The sequence below is a fragment of the Vulpes lagopus genome, chromosome 23 (genome assembly GCF_018345385.1).
Source record: "Vulpes lagopus strain Blue_001 chromosome 23, ASM1834538v1, whole genome shotgun sequence".
NCBI lineage: Eukaryota > Metazoa > Chordata > Mammalia > Carnivora > Canidae > Vulpes > Vulpes lagopus.
Window position 1 is genome coordinate 46,599,391 of NC_054846.1, and position 21,687 is coordinate 46,621,077.

The 21,687-nt window shown below is 52.2% G+C and overlaps 2 protein-coding genes across 8 annotated transcripts in view; one reads left to right on the forward strand and one right to left on the reverse strand.

Moving 5' to 3' along the window:
* The window catches only part of TEP1 (telomerase associated protein 1), a 33,572-nt gene extending 27,940 nt beyond the window's left edge, over positions 1-5,632 (forward strand). The window contains exons 43-55 of one of the 7 annotated variants that reach the window (XM_041738428.1): positions 65-178; positions 614-721; positions 1,038-1,170; positions 1,247-1,323; positions 1,409-1,541; positions 1,627-1,763; positions 1,867-1,991; positions 3,227-3,370; positions 3,522-3,618; positions 4,559-4,664; positions 4,787-5,007; positions 5,098-5,202; positions 5,412-5,632. In XM_041738428.1, the coding sequence (XP_041594362.1) occupies positions 65-178; positions 614-721; positions 1,038-1,170; positions 1,247-1,323; positions 1,409-1,541; positions 1,627-1,763; positions 1,867-1,991; positions 3,227-3,370; positions 3,522-3,618; positions 4,559-4,664; positions 4,787-5,007; positions 5,098-5,202; positions 5,412-5,534 (1,623 nt within the window). In that variant the 3' untranslated portion in view covers positions 5,535-5,632. Of the gene's footprint in view, positions 1-64; positions 179-613; positions 722-1,037; positions 1,171-1,246; positions 1,324-1,408; positions 1,542-1,626; positions 1,764-1,866; positions 1,992-3,226; positions 3,371-3,521; positions 3,619-4,395; positions 4,665-4,786; positions 5,008-5,097; positions 5,203-5,411 lie in introns of those variants that run through there. The other 6 variants (XM_041738430.1, XR_005985237.1, XR_005985239.1 and 3 more) reach the window with 6 other exon arrangements.
* Positions 5,633-6,436: 804 nt separating this feature from the next.
* Positions 6,437-16,631, reverse strand: PARP2 (poly(ADP-ribose) polymerase 2). Its single transcript, XM_041737772.1, has 16 exons — positions 16,577-16,631; positions 15,068-15,220; positions 14,719-14,789; positions 14,076-14,126; positions 13,758-13,854; positions 13,258-13,333; positions 12,086-12,188; positions 11,132-11,291; positions 10,734-10,872; positions 9,207-9,270; positions 8,992-9,126; positions 8,352-8,479; positions 8,105-8,204; positions 7,178-7,276; positions 6,813-6,937; positions 6,437-6,705 (listed from the first exon to the last, which is right to left on the reverse strand). The coding sequence occupies exons 1-16, from the start codon at positions 16,620-16,622 to the stop codon at positions 6,546-6,548; spliced, it is 1,707 nt and encodes a 568-aa protein (XP_041593706.1). The 5' UTR covers positions 16,623-16,631; the 3' UTR covers positions 6,437-6,545.
* Between the last annotated feature and the right edge of the window lie 5,056 nt (positions 16,632-21,687).

Consider the following 21,687-nt stretch of genomic DNA (forward strand, 5'->3'; position numbering starts at 1 on the left):
TGTTGCGCACTGAGGCCCCGGCGTGTCCCCTCCACGCTCCTGACCCCCCTCGGGACCTACCCAGAATCTCTTCTGCTGGGACGTGCGGAAGCCCCAAGGCCCTGTCGTGATTTGCTCCTTCCTGGCCTGTCACCGTGACTGGGTCACCGGCTGTGCGTGGACCAGGGACGACCTGCTGGTGAGTGAGGGCGTGCACGCGGCACCTGGCAGCTGTGGGGTCGGGGGGGCTGCCCTGACCCTGCCTCAGTGGGCCTCCCGGCACGCAGTGTGAGTGGGGCCCGGAGCTCGCTGGTGCCGCGTGGCCTCGTCTCTCCACCCATGTAGGTGGGCACTGCGGGGCTGTGTCTCCTGGGGGACCGGCAGGCCTGAAGCCTTGGGAGCGCCCCCAGGTCCCACAGTGGGGACGGTGCAGGCTCCCCACGCTGGAGGCCAGGCTGTGACTCTGCGCCCTGCGGCCAAGGGCTGGGCAAGCAGACGAACCCAGAGGCACAGCTGACGCCGCCAGGCTGGGGAGGCCCGGAGCCGGAGCCTGAGGGGAGGGGCAGCGCCGCCCTCATCCTCACCCGGGCTCGGGTGCAGCGCCCCCGCCCGTCACCAGCCTCCGACTCCGCAGGTGTCCTGCTCCAGCGACGGCTCCGTGGGGCTGTGGGACCCTGAGCGGCAGCAGCGGCTGGGCCTGTTCCTGGGTCATCAGAGTGCTGTGAGCGCCGTGGCGGCCGTGGTGAGGAAGCCGCAGGGGGCTCACAGGGTGCAAGGCTAAGCACGCGTGGGGCCGCAGCGCACAGGGCAGCCGCTGCCAAGAGCGAGAGGCGGGTAAAGAATGAGACGCTCAGGCCTGGATGGGAGCAGGACGAGGGCATCGAGGCGGGGGGCTGTGGGGAGCAGGCCCCACGCGGGATGGCTGCCGGGGGCCCCAGGTTCTCGGCCCTCTTGGGCGGCCCCTACGCCCGTAGCCTGAGCCCTCCCATTGGTGGCGGGAGCCACACTCCCCCCGCCCTGCTCAGGCGACGGTGCTCTGATCCGGGGCTCTGGGGCAGGATGCACACGTGGTGTCCGTGGGCCGAGACGGGAGCCTGAAAGTGTGGGATCATTGGGGCGTGGAGCTGACGAGTATCCCTGCGCACTCCGGACCTATCAGCCAGTGCGCGGCGGCCCTGGAGCCCCGGGCAGGTGAGGACACGAGCGCCCCCGCCCTCCCCGCCCTCCCCGCCCTCCCCGCCCTGACTTAGCCTCTGTGTCTCACCAGCCGGGCAGCCTGGCTCAGAGCTTCTGGTGGCGACTGTCGGACTGGACGGGGCCACACGGTTGTGGCATCCGCTGCTGGTGAGCTCCCTGGAAGGACCAGGGTGGGCGGGGGGCAGAGGCAGGGTGGGGCACCCCTTGCGCTGCTACCCTCTGCTCATCCTAGGTGTCGCAGACACACACGCTCCTGGGACACAGTGGCCCAATCAGCGCAGCGGCAGTTTCGGAGGCCTCAGGCCTCCTGTTGACGGCCTCGGAGGACGGCTCCGTTCGGCTCTGGCAGGTCCCCGAGGAAGCTGGTGAGTGGGGTGAGCCTGTGTATGGAAGAGGGGGCGAGGGCGAGGGCGGCCCAGCGTGCAGGGCGTCATTGCCCTCCTCCTCCAGATGACACGTGCGCGCCCAGGAGTCCCGCAGCCATCACTGCTGTGGCCTGGGCCCCAGACGGTTCTGTGGCAGCATCCGGGAGTCGAACCGGGGAACTGACCTTGTGGCACGAAGCTAAGGCCGTGGCCACGGCGCAGGTGAGCGGGAGCAGCCTCCCTTCCTTGCCCACGGGGTCCTGTGGGCCGCGCACCGATGCCTGGCCGGGAAGGATGGAGCCTGAAATGGATGGATGCTCCCCAGGCTCCAGGCCACATCGGCGCCCTGACGTGGTTCTCGGCGCGCACCTTGATCGTCCTCAGTGCCGATGACAAGGTCAGCGAGTGGCGAGTGGAACTGCAGGAGGGTTCGATGCCCGGAAAGTTCAGGTGAAAAGGGGCAGCTGGGCTAACGCAATACGCTGATGGTCTCATACCCAGGATTTTGTGCAGATCACTCCATCCGTACTTTGCACTAGGTCAACGGGATGTTAGTAAGTGGGAAAAAGTCCCTGGGAAATCGTTTTCGGCTCCCGGTCATGTCGACGTAAATAGTAATTATCAAGTGCCTGCTTTGTGCTAAGCTCTGAGCCAGGCTGTGGGAACCAGGTTGGAATTACCTTTTAACTTAGGAAGCATGGTTGACCAACGTGCGCGTAAGTAAACCGCCGGCAGTAGGCGGAGGGACTTGTGCTGTGAGGAAGACGGAGGCTACAGTTCCCAGAATTTGAGAAATTCGTAGTTTACAAAAGAGTTGCTATTTGAGATTGGGCTTAAGGGCTGAGTAGGAGTTTCCCGGGCCCACAGGGGAAGGGAATGGTGCTTCAGGAAGAGGAGGTAGCGTTGACGATAGGCGAGGAGTCGTGAGCGTGCATGGTGTGTCCTGGGCACAGCCGAGGCTCTGGGTTCCTGGTGGGAGTGAGGGCGGGGCTGCAGGGGGTTGGACTGAAAAGATAAAGTGGGACATGGTGTTAAGGATTTTGAGAATAATTGGGGATCCCTGGGTGGCCCAGTGGTTGAGCATCCGCCTTCAGCCCAGGGGGTGACCCCAGGTCCCGGGATCGAGTCCCATGTTGGGCTCCCTGCATGGAGCCTGCTTCTCCCTCTGCCTGTGTCTCTGCCTCTCTCTCTCTCTCTCTCTGTGTCATAAATAAATAAATAAATAAATAAATAAATAAATAAATAAAGGATTTGAGAATAATTATGTGCAGTTTAGGAAGAGAACTCTAGTGGCAGTATGGAAGGGGACAGTAGAGGCAGGGAGACCGCCCTCACGGCAGTTGCTCTAGTGCAGGGGAGATGTAGGGTGGGCCCTGGGCCAGGTGGTGGGTGAGGGGACAGAGAGCTGGGCATGCGCCGCAAGGAGATTCCACAGTCTGTCGATCAGCTGGAGGTCAGGAGGGAGAGAAAAGACAAGGAGGTAAGAGAGCCCCAGGTGAGCAGGTGCAGGATGGTGACAGTGACAGAGGTCCTGATGGGAAAGAAACGGAGAGGAAGAGAGTTCGTAGGGCAGGTGATTGTGCTTGTTTCTCACTCCCGAGGAATTCGTGGGCAGCCGGGTGCTCGGGGAGGAGGCGCAGTTAAGGGGGATCTTTCTTGACCTGTGGACTTTCTTTGAGTTGCAGCCTTCACCTGAACCGAGTTCTGCAGGAGGACTTAGGATTCCTGACAGCTGTGGCCCTGGCTCCGGACGGCGGCTCCCTCATCTTGGCCGAGGCGCGGCTGCGGTTACAGTGCATGAAGCCAGGGGATGCTCCCTCTGTGATCTGGTAGGAGCCAACCAGCTGTTGCCTCTCAGGCTGCAGCTAAAGGGAAAGTGGGCTTGTGGGGACCCTGAACCTGGGGCTCACATGGAAGGAAGCACTGGGGTCTTACAGGGAGATGCTCACGGGTTCGGCCTCTGTCTTTCCTGGAAACCAGGGACAGCTATTCCGAACGCCCTGTGCTGTTGTCTACCCATCAGGACTACGGTGTGTTTGTCCTGCAGTCGACGGACTCGGGAAGCCTTTCTGTCTTAGTAAGTCCTGCCGGAGTGTGTGTTAACGTGTTTGTCTGGACCGATGCTTCCAAGGCCTTGGGGCCATGACTGAGGATAAGAGGAAGGGCAACGCGTTGGTTCCAAATTCCTTTCTCTTCCTTCCACTGGAGCAGCTCTACTTACGAGCCTTCTATAACGGGGTTCGGCTTCCCTGTAGGATTTTATTGACACAAAAAAGGATTCCCGTGTTTACAAAAATCATGGGAAACCATCAGTGTAGTTTTCTTAATTGCATTTATTTACCCCCTACGTCTCTCTTGTCTTGCTACCGAGAGTAGTAGAGCCTGGAACAGGACAGGCATTGCACTGGGTGAAGGAAGCCAGGCACAAACGAGTACATGCTACGTGATTTCATTCGAGTAAAGTTAAGGAACAAGCAGAACTAATTTATGGTGGCAGAACTCGGTTATATATATAACCGGTTATATATATATATATATATATATATATATATATATATATTTGATTTTTATCTATTTATTCACGAGAGACACAGAGAGAGGCAGAGACCCAGGCCGAGGGAGAAGCAGGCTCCATGCAGGGAGCCCGACGTGGGACTCGATCCCGGGATCCCGGGGTCACGCCCTGGGGCCAAGGCGGATGCTCATCCGCTGAGCTCCCCCCCACCCCGGCGTCCCCAGAACTGAGACTATTGTTAGCTCTAGCGTAGGGCTCTGGTTATTGACCGGGATGGGGCAGGAAGGCGTTTCCAGGGCGCTGGAGATGTTTGCATCTTGATGTGGGCACTGACTGCAGGGGCGCAGATGCAAAAGTTCCCTGAGCTGTGCATGGGATGCACGCACGTGGCTATGTCTGAGTTACAGGTAAGGACGTCCTGAGCGGTGCGGGGCCAAAAGCAGCTGCTTGGCTGGGCGGTAGGCGCGGGGTCGGCCACACAGGGTGAGCCCTGTCTTCACAGAGGCAGAAGGAGTCAGGAGAGTTTGAAAAGAGGCTCGAGTTTACCGTGAAGTTGGAGAGTCCTCAGGGGACCTTCGTGTTGGTGACGCAGGCCAAGCCGGAATCTGGTGAGTGTGTGTGTGTGTGGCGGGGGGGGGGGGGGGGGGCCTGGATGCGGAGATGCCTTGTGGGGGGAGGTCAGCCCTGAGAAGCCGCAGCCTGGCTCTGACGTCTGCCCTCGAAATTGCAGAGTCCTCGTTTTTGGTCGCCGGTGCCGACGGGATGCTCTGGAAACTTGCCAAGGGCACGGCTGCGGGAGAATGGGCCACGGGCAACATCTGGCGGAAGGCTGAGGTGCCGGAGGCCCCGAGCCCGGGGAGCGCGCCGTCCGATGGGGGCGGCAGCAGCAGCAGCAGCAGCGCGGGGGGCTGGTCCCCACCCACTGAGCTGACCACGCAGCAGTGCAGGAAGGTGGGGCTGAGGCCCGGCTCGCAGGCGGAGGTAGGGAGGGCTCGAGGTCTGGCCGCTGGGAGGCTCACCGCATGTCTCCATCCCTCCAAGGTCCACTCAGGCCCCGTCACAGCCCTCCACGTGCTGCCCGGGCTGCTGGTGACAGCGTCCAAGGACAGAGAGGTCAAGCTGTGGGAGAGGCCGAGTATGCAGCTGGTATGTGTGTCTAGGCGCAGGGAAGCTGAAGGGGCGGCGCGGGGAAACTTGGCCAGTGTACAAGAGATCAAGGTTCCATGTCCTTCTGTCCTGCCGTGGTGTGCAGCCAGCCTGTCCCCAAATAAAAGGCGTAGACGGGAGGGCAATGCAAGGTCGCCAGTAGGCCTGAGCCCTTGGGCTTCACCTCCCCTCCTTTGTTCCCCGTGTAGCTGGGTCTGTTCCGGTGCGAAGGGGCCGTGAGCTGCCTGGAGCCTTGGCTGGGCCCGGCCTCTACCCTGCGGCTTGCCGTGGGAGACACGCTGGGCAACATGTACTTCCTGGCCTGGGAGTGAAGGCGCACCAGCCCCGGGTGCTCGGGATGCGAGGCTGGAAGATCCCAGCGGCTCCTCTCTCGATTGGATTTTAAAAATAAAGTGTCAGAAAACCTCAAGTGCTGTCCTGCCCGTGTTTTTTTTTTTTTTTTTTTTTTTTTTAAGATTTTATTCATGAGACACAGAGAGAGGCAGAGACCCAGGCTGAGGGAGAAGCAGGCTCCATGCAGGGAGCCTGATGGGGACTTGATCCTGGGCCCCAGGGTCACGCCCAGGCCGAAGGCGGCGTTTGGCCTCTGAGCCACGGGCTGCCCTTGCCCGCGCTCTGATGGGTATGTGGGGCAAGTGGCATATGCACGTGCCCCTGTTTGTTTTATGCTTCAACCCCAACCCTGATGCGGGCCGGATCCGCCGCGGTTGGTCCTCGAGAGCGGCCTTCAGGGCCAGTGGTTTCCCGCCGCCGCCAGGGGAGGACGAGCCGGGGGTGTCAGCACTGGGGCGCAGAACAGCTCGCTCAGGAAGGGATCCTCTCTTTAAGTGCTTCCAGACTTTTGGGTATCTGCTGTCCTAGGATAAGTGGTGGGAGACCTGGTCCGCAGTTGGTAAACAGGAGAAAGAGGCAAGTTAGAGGATTTGGGTGGGAGCAAGGGAACAATCCAGCCTCTGTTGCCTCTTCCCTTCTTGTAATAATACCCAACAAACTCCAGTTTGCAGAAAAATTGACTTAAATGGGGAAAACCATCGGTGTCCATTAGCATCCTCCAATGTGCAGAGGCTATTTGGCTGAGAGGGAATAGGATCCTGCATAACCTGTAGCTAGTTGTGGGGTATGTAGAGCAATGAGTACCTCCCGTCCTGAAAATGAGGAAGTACGACCATAAGAAATATGCACTTGGAGAAATCAAGCCCAAAGAAACCAGTGGTAGATTTGTGTTATTTTTATTACATAAAAGATCAGAAAATCCAAAAGTACAACATTATCTATTTCCTTGTTTGAAGATCAGATCTTACCCAGTTTATTTAATATCAATTTCACCACAGCTGCAGGAAATTAAACCGAACCTTCAGAAGGTACCGCATACGGACTTGGTTGGGGCTATAGACAATAAATTCATTGTAGTTGAGGGTATAACCATCTGGATTCAGAATTCCTGTGTCACTTGCTGGTCCTAAGGGAACCGTACTCCCATTCCTGCCAAATGGAAAACTCTGGGTCAGAAGCTGGAATAAGGAAAGGAGAGTCTTGTCTGGTCATAAGGAGTCTTCCAGCCTGAGCACGTACAGGCTCTGAGTACTTACAGGGTGATGAAGGAGGCGGGACTGGGAGCCGTCTTGCCCAGTCCCTTGGTGCTGTGTTTGCCCTGAAGTAATCTTTCTGCCTCAGGATTGGCCTCTAGCAGCTCATTACACTGACCCAGAGCGACCTGCAAAGCAGAAGATCTTTGAACACCCACATCCTCCTGAGCACTGGATGGCTCGAAGGCCAAACAGCAAATCCCACCAATACTTTCTTCCCCTTCTCCTGCAGAGGAATGGGATGGAAACTGCCTTCGGCTGCCCCCTCAAGTTCTCTCAGGTGAATCTCTTGGTTCTGGAGTCAGACTTTTCTCTCTAGAAAATAGGAACTAATAATCAACTAGAGATCATAAACAGGCTTGTCTCACCTCTGATAGAAGCAGCAGCCCAATGTCCTTCACGCGAGAAGCGAAGCAGTAATTGGCGCTCTTAGAAGACATGTCGGCAAAGTAGATTCCTTTCCCAAACTGAGCATATAGACAAACACGAAGGTCAGCTGCTTAACCCGCTGTGTCGGAAAGGCCTGCACCACCGACCCTGTGTTTCCATGATCTTAAACACAATTCGGACCCTTCTCCACGTCCCCTTGCGATTACTTCCCAGAGAAGCAGGGATATTGGTGAATCTCTGCTTTCTGAGGGGGTAGGAGGGATATCTTTGGGAATCTATTGTTATTATTTTTAAAGATATTTATTTATTTGGATATCTTTGGGAATTTATCATTTTAAATATTTATTTATTTATTTATTTATTTATTTATTTATTTATTTATTATTTATTTTAGACAGAGAGAGAGAAGCAGAGACACAGGAGGAGGGAGAAGCAGGCTCCATGCAGGGATATCTTTGGGAATTTATTATTATTTTTAAAGATTTATTTATTTATTTATTTATTTTAGACGTAGAGAGAGAGAGAGGCAGAGACACAGGAGGAGGGAGAAGCAGGCTCCATGCTGGGAGCCCGATGAGGGACTCAGTCCCGGGACTCCAGGATCGCGCACTGGGCCAAAGGCAGGCGCTAAACCACTGAGCCACCCAGGGATCCCCAATCTTTGGTAATTTAAAGGGAGACATAGTAAGAAATGTCAGGGTCTTAAAAAAAAAAAAGAAAAATGTCAGGATTATCCATGAGTGGGTTTAATTCTTGGGAAGGGTACTATAGAATCCTAATCTAGAAAAAAAAAGGGAAAAAAAAAGAACTGGAAAAAAAAAAAAAAGGAAAAAAAAAAAGAAATGGAATAAAATGACTGTATCCCCTGCCCTTGTGCCTCCTTCCAGGATTCAATTTCTACTCACCATGTAACCTGTGACGGGAGCTTCAGGGGGGGCAATTCGAAGGCCGTGGCTCAGGATTCCCACCCAATTACTAAGCCTGGAGCCGTGCCACAGCAGCATCCTAGAGGAAAGCCATTATTACTGTACTCTGTTGCTCTCCAGCAGTTAGGACATAAACATAAAAAAGCCATTTCCTGCATTTTCCAGAAGTCCCATAACTGCACTTCCGGCAAGGGGTGTCTTCCCAAACCCAAAGCTAAACTGACACCTGTTATGAAGGTCCTCTCTGAAGGCTTCTTTTTCACCCTCCTTCTCCACTTCAAAAACGTCCAGCAAGGTCATGGTGTAGTCCTTGTGTGTGGGAGCATGAGTAGACTGTAGGTACTGGGAAATCACCTGTGAAAAGAAAATGAAAGAAACTGCCGGTGTGGGCCCTACAAGAGACCGGACTGAGCTGGAGAACCTCAGGGCCTCTGGTGAAGCCGGCAGACTCTCCGCTCCCCGACAGTCTCACCAGACAGTGAGAAAGAGCTCTACCTCCCCCAGATCCCGGTAAAGCGAAATTCTGTTCTACATAAAGGTTTGCTCTTAACCAGAAGTGGTCACAGAACAGTGGGGCTACGGGGATGGGTCTTTTTTTTTTTTTATGATAGTCACACAGAGAGAGAGAGAGAGAGAGAGAGAGGCAGAGACACAAAGACACAAGCAGAGGGAGAAGCAGGCTCCATGCACCGGGAGCCCGACGTGGGATTCGATCCCAGGTCTCCAGGATCACGCCCTGGGCCAAAGGCAGGCGCCAAAACACTGTGCCACCCAGGGATTCCTGCACCACCCAGGGATCCCTGCGCCACCCAGGGATCCCGGGGATGGGTCTTAAAGGTAGGAAAATAAGTGATCATTTTTCTTACTTTGAACTCGTGACTTTCATGGTCTAGAGGATGCAAGGCACAGTGTAGTTTTCTATAGTGTTGGTCCAGCGGGTGTTCTGGGCTTTGCAGCTCAGTCTTCACCAGCTTAATGGCAATTTCAATGTCTCCTAAAGCCTGGGGAGATGAGATACAGGATCAACGTGTAGGAACTTGGGACAAGACAGTTAATGCTTCCCAATCCACGCATGTCTCACCTCCAGTAGCTGTACTTTGTCTGACAGCTCTTTCTCTGTCCGGATTAATGGAGGGGTGCGGAGCCTAAGGACAGAGATAAAATCCACGATCAGTTCTCTGAGATGTGGCCAATGACACAGGACTCAAAGTAACAGACTAAAGATAAACACACCGTATAGGTTTTGATATTTGGGACTTGATAGAAAGGAAATTCCTTTTTATGAGTTCATTTCATATAGACGTGTTTCAGATGCACAGCTTTATAATTTGAAAGTGATCGCTGCAAGTCCAGTAACCATCCCTCACTATACAGCTGACCCCCTTCACCCATATCACCCACCCTAGTCCCCTTCCCCTGTCTGTTCTCTGTATTTATGATTTTTTTTTTAAGATTCCACATGAGTGAAGTCATTGTGCTTGTCTTATGCTGTTGATTTATTTTGCTTAACATAATACGATCAAGATCCATCCATTCATGTTGCTGCAAATGGCAAGATTTCATTCTTTTTTTATGCTTGAGTAGTATATACCATCGTATAATATACCACCTCTTTTTTATCCGGTCATCTGTCAGTGGACACTTAGGTTGTTTCCATATCTTGGCTATTTTATTTTATTTTTTATATTTTATTTATTTATTCATGAGAGACATACAGAAAGAGAGAGAGGCAGAGACACAGGCAGAGGGAGAAGCAGGCTCCATGCAGAGAGCCTGACGTGGGACTCGATCCCGGGTCTCCAGGATCACACCCTGGGCTGCAGGTGGCCCTAAATTGCTGCGCCACCGGGGCTGCCCTATCTTGGCTATTTTAAGTAATACTGCAAAGAACATAAGGATGCATATCTTTCTGAATTAGTGTTTTTTCACATTTTTCAGATTAAATGCCCAGAAGTAGAATAGCTGGGTCATACTGAAGTTCTTTTCTTATTTCTTTGAGGAACCTCCATCCGTTTCCTACAGTGGCTGTGTGCTCCTTGACAATTCCACTAACGGTACAGGAGGGTTCCCTTTCCTCTACATCCTCTCCAACACTTGTCATTTCTTGTTTTTGACAATAGCCGAATCTTGTTTTTGAACAGCTTGGATATAGTCCTGACTAGAAACAGAAGTAGACCCGTTGACCACTCAAGAGTTATCTTTCGGTCACAAAGCGCTATAAAACAATAAAAGGAATAAGAACAGAACAAGCACCAGAATATAGAATGGACAAAGATAAATTGTATTTTATACACCTACTATCCTTTGAATAGGAACAAGGGAGTTCTATGTCTGAAGCTATTTTTTCACCTGTTGGTTAGATACCTATACCTATTTTCTATTGGTGACTTCTACTCGGTCTGAAAACATGATGATAATCAGGCCAGGAGCTCGCATCCCAAACTTGTCTGTTGACTACGAAGGCTACTACAAATCATTTTTGGCTTTTGATGATCTATCCAAGATGATCATTTCATTAAAAATGGGAATAAAAAGACTATAGTTGTTGCTGAGTGAGGAGGAGACGGTCAGGTGGAGGACGAAGGAGAAGTAACAGCACAGGCCTTACCCAAAGTCATGTGGGATCCTGGTGTAGAACTCATTGCAAGCTTCCACAAGAGCTCGTCCGTGCTGGCCAGCCCGAATACAGTCCTCAATCTTCTTGAGAGACTGGTAGCCTGCCTTGATTTGTGCCACTGTCAGCTTCCCTGCAGGCGCAGCCAGAGACCCTCAGACCTCACAACTTAAGGCACTATCCTGAGAACTGTATTCGTGAGCCTCCCCACAAAGACCCCCACCTTCAACTCTCAAAACAGCTCCTTCTTCCCTCACGCCACCTCTCACCCAAAATCTCCTTTTCTTGATTCACAATATCAGCAAGCTTTAAGTCACGGTGGTGATGAGATAGCCCATTAAAGAAACTAGCAAATATAAAGACAGACTGTAGGACAGGATCTGAAGTCCTACCAAGTGGGGCTTTCTTGGTGTCGTATTTCATTTCTACCATCGTCTCTTCCATGGCCTGGACATTACAGATCAACTCTATCAGCTCCTGCACTCGAAGATCTAGCTGTGATTCTGGTTTGAAGGGGAGTTTAAGAGACTCCTTTTTTGTTTCCTCTTCACTCTACAGCCAAAAAAAAAAAAAAAAAGGAATCATATAAAATCTAAATCTAAAAGGATCTATTTTAAGGTCCCTGCAAAGAAGGCTGGCTCTACAATATCCCTGTTCCCTTGGTAAGCATCAGTTGGCTCCTGCTTGAACACAGGTTCGTTCTGTTACTAACCCAGTTAGAGTACCTGATGTGATCCCGCCTTCTCCTCCCACATGTGCCTCCCACAGGTAAACTCCCAGAATAAGTCTAAAAGGCTCTCCTAATTCATTGGTAAGTATGTAAAGACAGCTATCATGTCTCAGATCTTCTCATCTTAAAAAAAACTAAGATTTTTCCATTTCTCAGATACCGTATATGACAATTTTCAGCATTCTGGTACAACTCAATTTGTTGAAATTAATTTTTTTATAAATAAAAAATGTATATAACCAAAAGTGAAGACCACTTTACATGCGGTTTCATCAGTGTGACTATGTATTAGTCCTTTCTTGATCTGTATATTAAACTTCTGGAAAAAAAAAAAAAAAAAACTTCTGAAAATAGGGCCAAGGATTTTATTATAAGAATGATACTAAATAGTAGAGACAAGAGAGCACATTCTGTCTTTAGTCTCCAGTCCCTCAAGAGTACAAAGATCCATGAAAGGTACCTCTGAGGGAACTGTTACCTTTATTTAGGTGAGAAACAGCAAGACTCAAGATGCTCTGACCTGTTCCAGTCTGGGGCCTGATCTAAGCCATTCTGATAGATTTCACCCTGGTTCAGAGGAAGCAGTTTTCTCCCCAAATGTGTGGTCAGAATTTACCTGAGTATTGGTAGCATAGTCCATTTCTAGCATATCATATTTTCCAGGCACCTTCTCAAACTTCTCACGATCCTCCCAATTGTTTTTTGTTTTGTCAAGGAATCTGTGGGGTCCAGGATGGCGAGAAAATCTTACAAATCAGGGTCCACTACTAGGAGTGGGCTTATAATTATTTCCTCAGAACATCTCCAAACGACTTTTCTCTTTTTCTTAAAGGTTTTATTTATTTGACAGAAAGCATGGGCAGGGGGAGGAGGCAAGAACAAGGGGAGAAGGAGAAGCAGGCTCCCCGCTGAGCAGGGGGCCTGACCTGGGGCTCCATCCCAGGACCCCCGGGGTCACGACCTGAGATGAAGGCAGACACTTAACTGACTGAGCCACCCAGGCGCCCACCTTGTCTTTTTTCTCAAACTACCCTCTTAGAACTCTTTTAATATCTGACTTTCCAAAACTCTGGATTCTAAATTAGGATGCTTATTAGAAAAAAAACAAAACAAAAAAAAGCTCTTGAGACAATGGGAACAAAAAATGGGGAGAAAAGGATTTGAGCTTCCCAAAGGCACCAAAATACCACAAAAACCTTTAAGATTTCAGACAAAAGATCCCTGTTTAATCCCTTTCTCTGACAGATTCTCACAGACTCCAGAAGGCTCTGCATCCATATCATAGTGAAAGAATTTTTAAAACTCTAGCTGAGGGATCCCTGGGTGGCGCAGCGGTTTGGCGCCTGCCTTTGGCCCAGGGCATGATCCTGGAGACCCGGGATCGAATCCCACGTCGGGCTCCCGGTGCATGGAGCCTGCTTCTCCCTCTGCCTGTGTCTCTGCCTCTCTCTGTGTGACTATCATAAATAAATAAAATAAAAAAAATAAAGACTCCATTTAAAAAAAAATAAAACTCTCGCTGAGCATTCTCATTTGTACCCAATTTCCTAAATTACTAGCCATGTGCTAAATATAGATTCTTCTGTTTTTTTTTTTTTTTTTAGTCAGTTTCAGGGTTCCAGGTGACATGATCACTGACTGAGTCTGCAGTTTGGTGTTCCAGTCATAGAGCACCACAGTGGAAATACGTTAACATGGAAGCCAAATCACACAAACTGTAAAATTCCTAAAGAACATACACCCAAGAAGAGGAATGGTATTTGTTTGGCACTCGTTTCGAGCACTCACTTCTTCTGGAAGATTTCCTTGGCTTTGTCGAGGTCCCCCGAGCAAGCCACCAAGCTGTGCTGCCCCATTTTCCCAACTGCAAAGTAAATGCCACACATAAGATGGTTTCCTGCCTCCCAATCCAGCAAGAGCTTTCTCAGTTCATTGGCCAGTTCTCTAAGGTCTCCCTTGCACAGCATCTGGCAGGTGGGCAGGAAGGCGAGAGGGACGGTGAAGGGCCCAGGAAGCGGGTCCTGTTGATATGAGTTGCCGTCCAACTGCCACGGTCCCTGAGCAGCACAAGGAGACCCACCGGACACTTCCCAGCTGACAGGCTGTTCTTAGTTTTGCCAATGGGAACTTCCTAATGAAGATGCTTGCAATTCCCCACTTCCAAGTCCCTCCCAGGTGATGGAGCCTCCATCCCACCAACTTAAACCCGGAGGATCTTCTGGTTACTCACTACCCTACTTCTGGCTTTCTGAATGACAAATCAAAAAACCCATAATAAAAGTCATTACCTCGGCCCCATCTCATCCAGACACTGAAGTGCCTCCGGGCATCATCTTCCAACAGCTGAATCAAATAGTACTTGTTGTTGTTGAACTGAAGATTGGTCTACGAGGAGGGAAATACAAACCTGAGAGAGAGGTCTACAAATGGAAGCCACAGAAGCTGAGGCCTCTTCCTCAGGCACGGGTACCAGTAACAGCTCCAGGGAGAGGGCTAATGTAAGGCTGACATAGGGACCTCAGAATCAAAGATCTGGGCATCGGGACCCTGTCATCAGTAACTACCAAGAAAAAAATCCCCATACGCAGAACAGCTCCTCCCGTTACCTGGTTTAGCATGACATCATAGACATCGCTCCCTTCACAGTACACGTGGGCCTGGGGAGAGAAGGAAAAAACTGATGGTAGCGTAACCTCAGTCCTCATGAAATCCTCCGTGACGCTCTAGATTTTCTTGTGTCTCAACATGTCATTCCCCAGCACTACCAATATCCACCTTCCGGGGAAGGAACTGCCGCACTAGGTCTTCTACACATTAGCTATGATTATCCTATGATGAACACATGTTGCTTTTTTGTAATTATAGAAAAACCAAGGATTCTAACAGCTAAAGGAAACCTGCTCCCAAAGAAGCCTTTCTTGTGTATTCTTCAAAGCCTTTCCACAGTCGTCAGTGACCTGTGCCAGAGCAGGGCAGTTTCTCATTAGAACAAAGACAGTTCTTCCCTGAGAACGGGATTATTTTCCGAGAACGAGAAGGAAGCGTGGAAAGCTGATGACAACCCCAGAAGTCAAAGACACGTGGATTTTTAGCCCCCAGACTCCCCCGCTCCCCTCTCTTAGCCTTGGAGACAAGTCATCGCCAGGAGTATCTCGGCGAGGGCTCTGAACTGAATGCCAGCAGCTTCGGGGCAGGAGTCCCAGCAGCCCGGGAACACGCGCTGAGAAACCGAGGGGCGAGGAGTCTCACCTTCCCCACCTTGGCTGCGCACTCGGGGTCCACGGGAGCTCTGCCCTTTAACAGCAGGGTCTTCACAGACTCTGGGGGAAGACAGACACATACGGGAGCTATGTGTGCGGGAAATCAGTGTCCTAAGGAACTCTGTCCTCCCTAAGCAATCCCCATCTGTCCAGGCGTCAATCTGTCTAAACGACACAAAACCGAAGATTCGGAGACAGGAGAGGCACACTGTGGTTCGCCCACAGGATAGGAAACTAGTGACATCTTCAGGAAAGGAAGATGTGAGTGCAGAGGACAAGGCGTCCCTCGCCCCACCTCTCCCGGAGACACTCCCGCGGGCCCACCGCCCAGAGCTGACCTGGCTTGTCTTCCGTGCTGCCATTACCGGCCCCTCCTGCAGTCAAAGGCCCCCTTTTCCCCCCCTGCCTCTGGCATCTCCGAGTTTTCTTTGCAGGAGGAGGGTCTTCTCCAGCCGTGTTGCCATCATGAACTCTTCCAGCTTCGTCGAATGCTGCAGAAGCCACGGGCACGAAGAGTGGGCAAAGAACCAAAGGGAGGAATGAGTACCCCCGGAACACGGTCCTACTTCGAAGAAAACATCATCTTTTTAAAGAAATGGTCCAGGACGGCTTCGTAAATTTATAAAGAAATGAGAACTGCCAAGCCGCTGGTCCTGGTGGTAGTCTGGGAAATCCCTTCCTAAATTGCAATTGTAGCCAAAAACCAAAACAAAGTAAAATGGAGCCCCGGGGCTCTTGGGAGCTCGAGCTCCCAGCGAGCTCCCAGCGGAGGCAGGAGCGTCCCCGCTGCTCGTGTGCTTGTGCCCGAGCCTTCCCAGTACCCAGAGGCAAACCACACGGTGCTCTGCGGTCTCCTGTTAGGAGCCCCGTCCTGTCCCTTCCAGCGGCGGGAACTTGCGGAAGTCACGTCACCTCTTCGTACCTCAGTTGCCCTGACTGTAAAATCCAGAGGCTGACAGCGGCGATACCGAATTTGTAGGATGGACCTCTGCACTTAGGAGCGTAAGACAGAGAGGATGGTACCCACCAACCCCGAGGCCTGAATGTTGATGGCAACATCTGAGAGTGGGACGCACTGTGTGTGGTACGGTGGGTGACACGCGGTGTGCACTGTACGGCGGGTGACACGTGCACGGTACAGTGGGTGACACGTGCACGGTACAGTGGGTGACACGCGGTGTGCACGGTACAGTGGGTGACACGCAGTGTGCACGGTACAGTGGGTGACACGCGGTGTGCACGGTACGGCGGGTGACACGTGCACGGTACAGTGGGTGACACGTGCACGGTACAGTGGGTGACACGCGGTGTGCACGGTACAGTGGGTGACACGCAGTGTGCACGGTACGGCGGGTGACACGTGCACGGTACAGTGGGTGACACGTGCACGGTACAGTGGGTGACACGCGGTGTGCACGGTACAGTGGGTGACACGCGGTGTGCACGGTACGGCGGGTGACACGTGCACGGTACAGTGGGTGACACGCGGTGTGCACGGTACAGTGGGTGACACGCAGTGTGCACGGTACAGTGGGTGACACGCGGTGTGCACGGTACGGCGGGTGACACGTGCACGGTACAGTGGGTGACACGTGCACGGTACGGCGGGTGACGCGCGGGCAGTTGTCCGGCCTCTCCCGGTGCCACATTCGCGCACCCCCCGACTGGCTTCTTGGAGTCGGTGACGGCAGCTGGGGAAGGAGGGTGCCCGCGACCGGAGGCTCTGCCCGCAGCCACTCGGAGACTGGGCGCGGGGAAGCGCAGCAGAGAGCCCCCCCGCCCACCTGGCGCCCGCCCGGCCCCGCGCTCCCGCCCCCGCGCTCCCGCCCCCGCCCCCGCGCCCGCACCTCTCGCCCCGCCGCCGCCGCGCGTCCCCCGCCGCCGCGCCGCCATGGCGCCCGCTCTTCCCCGCCAGAGCCGCTCCCGCCCGCTCACCCGCCCGCCGCCGGCCCAAGGCGGGAACAGAGCGCCGGCGCATGCGTCCCGAGGGGGTGCGGGGGGCGGGGCGGGGCGGGGCTCCCCGCGGTATTTGCATGCTGCTGTGTGTTATGGGAAGTCGCCGTGAGCGAGAAAGGCCGTGCGGGCGGCGCCTTATAAGCGGCGGGCGGGCCGCGCTGCGCAGGGCGGCGGGAAGCCCAGCGGTGGGGCCACGCGCGGAGTGCGCGTCACTCTCCCGGCCCCTGGGAAGGTCTGAGACTCGGGCCAGCGGCGGCCCTAGCAGGGCCCTCCCCGCGCGCGGGGGGGTGAGTTCCCAGAGAGCGGGCCCCGGCGAGGGCCTTCGGGCAGGAGAGGCCGCGCGCGCGCGGCGGATGCCCCCTCCCCGGGGCTTGGAATAGACTCACGGCCGGCACGGTGAGTTCAATGGCTGGGCCGGGGCACCCGAGCAGGCCGGGCATCGGGCCGCGGGGCTCCGGAACCCAATTCAGACTACTCTCCCCCGCCCGCTTTTGCCCCCCCGCCCCCGCCCTGGCCCGGGGGCGCGTCCTAGACGCGCTGAACCTCCCTTTCTTCTTTTCCATATCTCCTGGAGGAGCGAGGAGAGCGCGCAGGAGCGGGGTGTGCGTGCGTGTGCGTGCGTGTGTGTGCGCGTGTGTAAGGGGGTTCCTCGCCGGGTGGGGCCGCGCCGTGGCCTGGGCCGAAGCCACATGCTTGACCTCCCGGGTGCCCTTAGACCTTATTTATTCCTGAGAGACAGAGAGAGACAGGGAGACAGAGAAAGACAGGGAGAGAGGGAGAGACAGAGACAGAAAGAAACAGAGGCAGAGAGAGAGAGAGACAGGCAGAGGCAGAGAGACAGAGACACACAGAGAGACAGAGACAGAGGCAGAGAGAGACAGAGACAAAGACAGAGATAGGGAGATAGAGAGAGACACAGAGAGAGACACGGAGAGAGACATAGAGACACAGAGAGAGACAGGGAGAGATAGGGAGACAGAAAAAGAAACAGAGGCAGAGACTGAAAGAGGCAGAGAGACAGAGAGTGAGGGACAGAGAGAGGCAGAGGCAGAGAGACAGAGAGAGACAGAGACAGAGAGACACAGACACAGAGAGAGACACAGAGACACACAGAGAGACACAGAGAGAGGCAGAGACAGAGAGAGAGAGAGACAGAGGCAGAGAGACACAGAGACACAGAGAGACACAGAGAGAGAGAGACACAGGGGCAGAGGGAGAAGCAGGCTCCATGCAGGGAGGGGCAGAGACACAGGCAGAGGGAGAAGCAGGCTCCATGCAGGGAGCCCAACGTGGGACTCGATCCGGGGACCCCCGGGTCACGCCCTGAGCCCAAGGCAGATGCTCAACCGCTGAGCCCCCCCGGGTGCCCCTAATTCTTTAAAGGTTCTACCTCCAAATACAATCCCATTTTGAGCTCCTGAGGGGTTAAAACATATTTGTTAGTTGTGGCAATGGTATGGTAGTTATGATTTAAAAAAAAATTCCTTTGAAAATAATATGTAAGGGTGAAATATTATATCTGCAATTTGCTTTGAAGTACTCCAGCCAAAATAATCAAATGAAGTAAACAGACAATTGTTAAATCTAGGAAACTTATGTAGAGATGTCCATTATATTATTTTTTAAAGATTTTATTTATTTATTCATGAGAGGCAGAAAAAAAGAGGCAGACCCACAGGTGGAGGGAGAAGCAGGCGCCCTGCGCAGAGCGGAATGGGACTAAATTCCCTACCCACCGGGATCATGCCCTGGGCCCCAGGTGGACCCTCAGTTGCTGAGCTACCCAGGTGTCCCTAGATGTCCATTATATTCTATTCTCTGGTTGTCTGGATGCTTAAAGTTGTCATAATACATTGGAGATATCTTAGGGGAAAAAATGATGAATTAGTTAAAATACGTGTCACTAAAAAGAAGAGTTAACTGCAAATCAAGACTTCCTATCCTGGTAAGTGAACATTTTAGGTAGTGTTGATTATAATGTGATATTCCTAAGATTTCCTTACATTTTCTGTCATACCATAAGGACAGGAAAAATGGATTAATCAAGCTACTCTGTAAGGTACATGCTTTCTGGGTAAGTCTATCTATTTCAGAAAATAAATATACGAAAAATGGATTTGTGATACCCAAGCAAAAGCAAATAGGCCTTTCCAATAGAAAGGGGTTGGCGGTGTTGTCCCGTGTATCCCGGCAGATGCATGGCGGCTGGTGCATCCCGGCAGGAGCATCCTGGCAGGTGCATTCCGGCTGGTGTGTGGCGGGCAGCTGTCTCTGGTGGGTGGGATGCGTATGGGAACACGGGGGCAGATGGCGTGGCTGCCAGCCCCTTTGGCTTCACCCCCCGCCCACACCTGAGGGCACCCGCCGCGTGCGTGCGTGCTGAGTTTGCTGCAGAACGAGGCTGGGGCCAATTCCACCAATCCCACCAACCTGCTCCTGGCTTCGGTGGGGGAGGTGGAAGCCTGAAGGGGAGCCTGGCCCCCAAGCCTGGTCCCCCAGGGACAGGCAGCCCTTCGAGAGGAGCTTAGTGATGTCCTCATGCACCTGGCAGCGTGGACCTGCCCATGGCAGGTGCTCCCCCAGGTGGGCCTCAGCGGCGGCTGTGCCCTCAATTGTGCACACTCGCCCGTGGGGCCAGCTGAGGACCAAGCTGTGCGGCCTGCGAACCTTGGCTGTGAGTCCACAGGCCAGGCCTCAACCTGGAGACAGGGGCACAGCACTTGCCGCTCAGCCTGGCGTCGGAGACACAGAAAGTGGCCTGGCTGTGGAACTTAGTTCTAGCCTTCTGCTAACATCATGGGTTGAGGGGCCCTACTTCCTAAAGTCTGAGGCCCAAGAACCTCCAGAAGACAGCCTCTTGGTATTTTGGCTCTCAACGAAGGTTTCGGTCAGCTAAATAAATAAATAAGTATAAAATATAATAAAATAGAAAGGGGTTCTCCTTATGACCAATTTGGGTTTGTATCACATTGGACTGAGCAACTAGCACCCACACCCTGATAAGAATCGTTTAGTTCGTACACAAGATCTTGCAAACCTCAAATGGCTGAAACAATCTAGCAATAGGTACGATCTTATTTTCTTTATTTGGGTTCCAAGAAGGTATAGAAGTAGTATCTAAAAACATTTCTGGAAAAAAACAAAAAAGAAAGAAAAAAATAAAAATAAAAAAAGCATTTCTGATATCTCAGAATACAGAATATATAAAATATATGGGAGAAATAGCAGGAGCAGAAGAAAAATGAAGAAGAAAAGGGAGGAGGAAGAGAAGAAAAGAAAAGGGAAAAGAAGGGATAAAAATCTTAATAATTGGGGGCATCTGAGTGGTGCAGTTGGCTAAGCAGCCAACTCTTGGTTTTGGCTCAGGTCATGATCAAGCTCAAGGTCATGGGATCCAGCCTGGAGTGGGGCCCCGCACTCAGTAGTCTGCGTAGAGTTTCTTTCTCCCTGCTCCTCTGCCCTACCCCATCCTGTGCCCTCTCTCTCTCTCTCTCTCTCTAAGTCTCAAATAAATATATTAATTAAATTTTTTAATTTTATTTTTTAAAAAAGATTTTATTAATTTATTTGACAGAGAGCGCGAGCGAGCAAGTGAGCAGCGGGCAGAGGGAGAGGCAGAAGCAGGCTCCTTGCTGAGTAAGGGGCCCACTGGGGGACTTGATCACAGGACCCTAAGATCATGACCTGAGATGTTTACTGACGGAGCCACCCAGGTGTCCTAAACATTTACAGAATGTAAATATGAGTTCACTGCTTGGTCTTGTAATCGTTATATTTTTTGTATATTTTTCATGTATAGACTAGCAATATTCATATTGCTCTGGCATCATAAATTTGTTCGACTTCTGGGAAACGAAATGGTAGCAAAGTTTTAGAAGACTCGCAGAGCCTGACCAGTGGGGAATAAAGGGAAGAGGTGTTATCATGGGTACTGATGGGATAAGATGGGAAGAGGAAGGGGTTCCAGGTCCAGAGAAGGGAAGAACCGGCTGAAAACCTAAAGAAAGATTGTGACTAAGGCAGAGGCGTAATATTTATCCCAGGGGTCTCGAGGTCAGGGACTTTATGCAAGAAGATGAGTCCTGTGGAAGAATGAAAGTGGGGAAGAGATAAAGAGAAATATTAGGCGCACAGGAGGTCTCATCATAGTCGCCTCCGCAGGAGGTGACTAGAGGGGGGGATAAGGAAGGAGGTTTCTGCAAAAGGGTGATTTGTGGGGAGATTTGTTTGCTTTCTTTAGCTTTTTTTTTTGTTTTTATTATAATGGTAACATCAAGAATCGGGGATAGCAGGCTAATAAATCTGTGATACGGTATGATCTTTGCATCATTTGCTACCTGTAGTTATAACTGACCTGAAGTCTCCCATGAATTCAGGGTGCGCATGGAGGGGGGATATGGTCTCCCGACGCCTTACTGAGAACAACATGCCTCTCTCTTCCCCCAAATCATCCCAAAAGACTTAAGGCTTCGGGGAGGGATAGCTTGACTCCCACATCCATCCCAAAACCCAGAGTCTGGTAAGTTTTGACTCCATTGCTTTTCACTCACATGGTGTGGCTGTGCTACCTTATGGTGCTGCAATGATGATCTTGTTCAAGTAGATCATTGCACAGGTCAGTAAGGTTCTTTGAGGACAGATGATCCCACTAAGTGGCCCAAAAGGTCCTACTTAGAGCAACTCAGGCTCCACATTTTTTAATGCTCTCTTGCAGGATTGTAGAGTCAGCTGATTTCAGCATCTGCAACCCAGTGGATCCAGGACCCAGATTCTTCATTCCCCACTTTAGAGATGGGCCAGCCTTTCCTTTTTAACCCTTAAAATACACAGGGTCCATACCTCTCTGTCTTTGTAGGTAATCATGGTGTTCCAAAACCCTTTACTAAAGCTGTTCTTTTCACAATGATTTCAGAGAGCCCTACGCTCATCTTTCTGGCTTTCCAGAATGATCCACTCGTATCTCTTACTGCAGAGGAAGAAAATCTGCAGTGTAGGGCACCCC

Excerpts from the sequence above, each read along its gene's own strand:
- PARP2 (XM_041737772.1), bottom strand. The coding sequence starts at position 16,622 with ATGGCGGCGCGGCGGCGGGGGACGCGCGGCGGCGGCGGGGCGAGAG. Across the intron at positions 10,873-11,131 it reads CACCAAGAAAGCCCCACTTG|GGAAGCTGACAGTGGCACAA; the intron begins GTAGGACTTCAG and ends CTGCGCCTGCAG. Across the intron at positions 9,127-9,206 it reads ACAAAGTACAGCTACTGGAG|GCTTTAGGAGACATTGAAAT; the intron begins GTGAGACATGCG and ends TCATCTCCCCAG.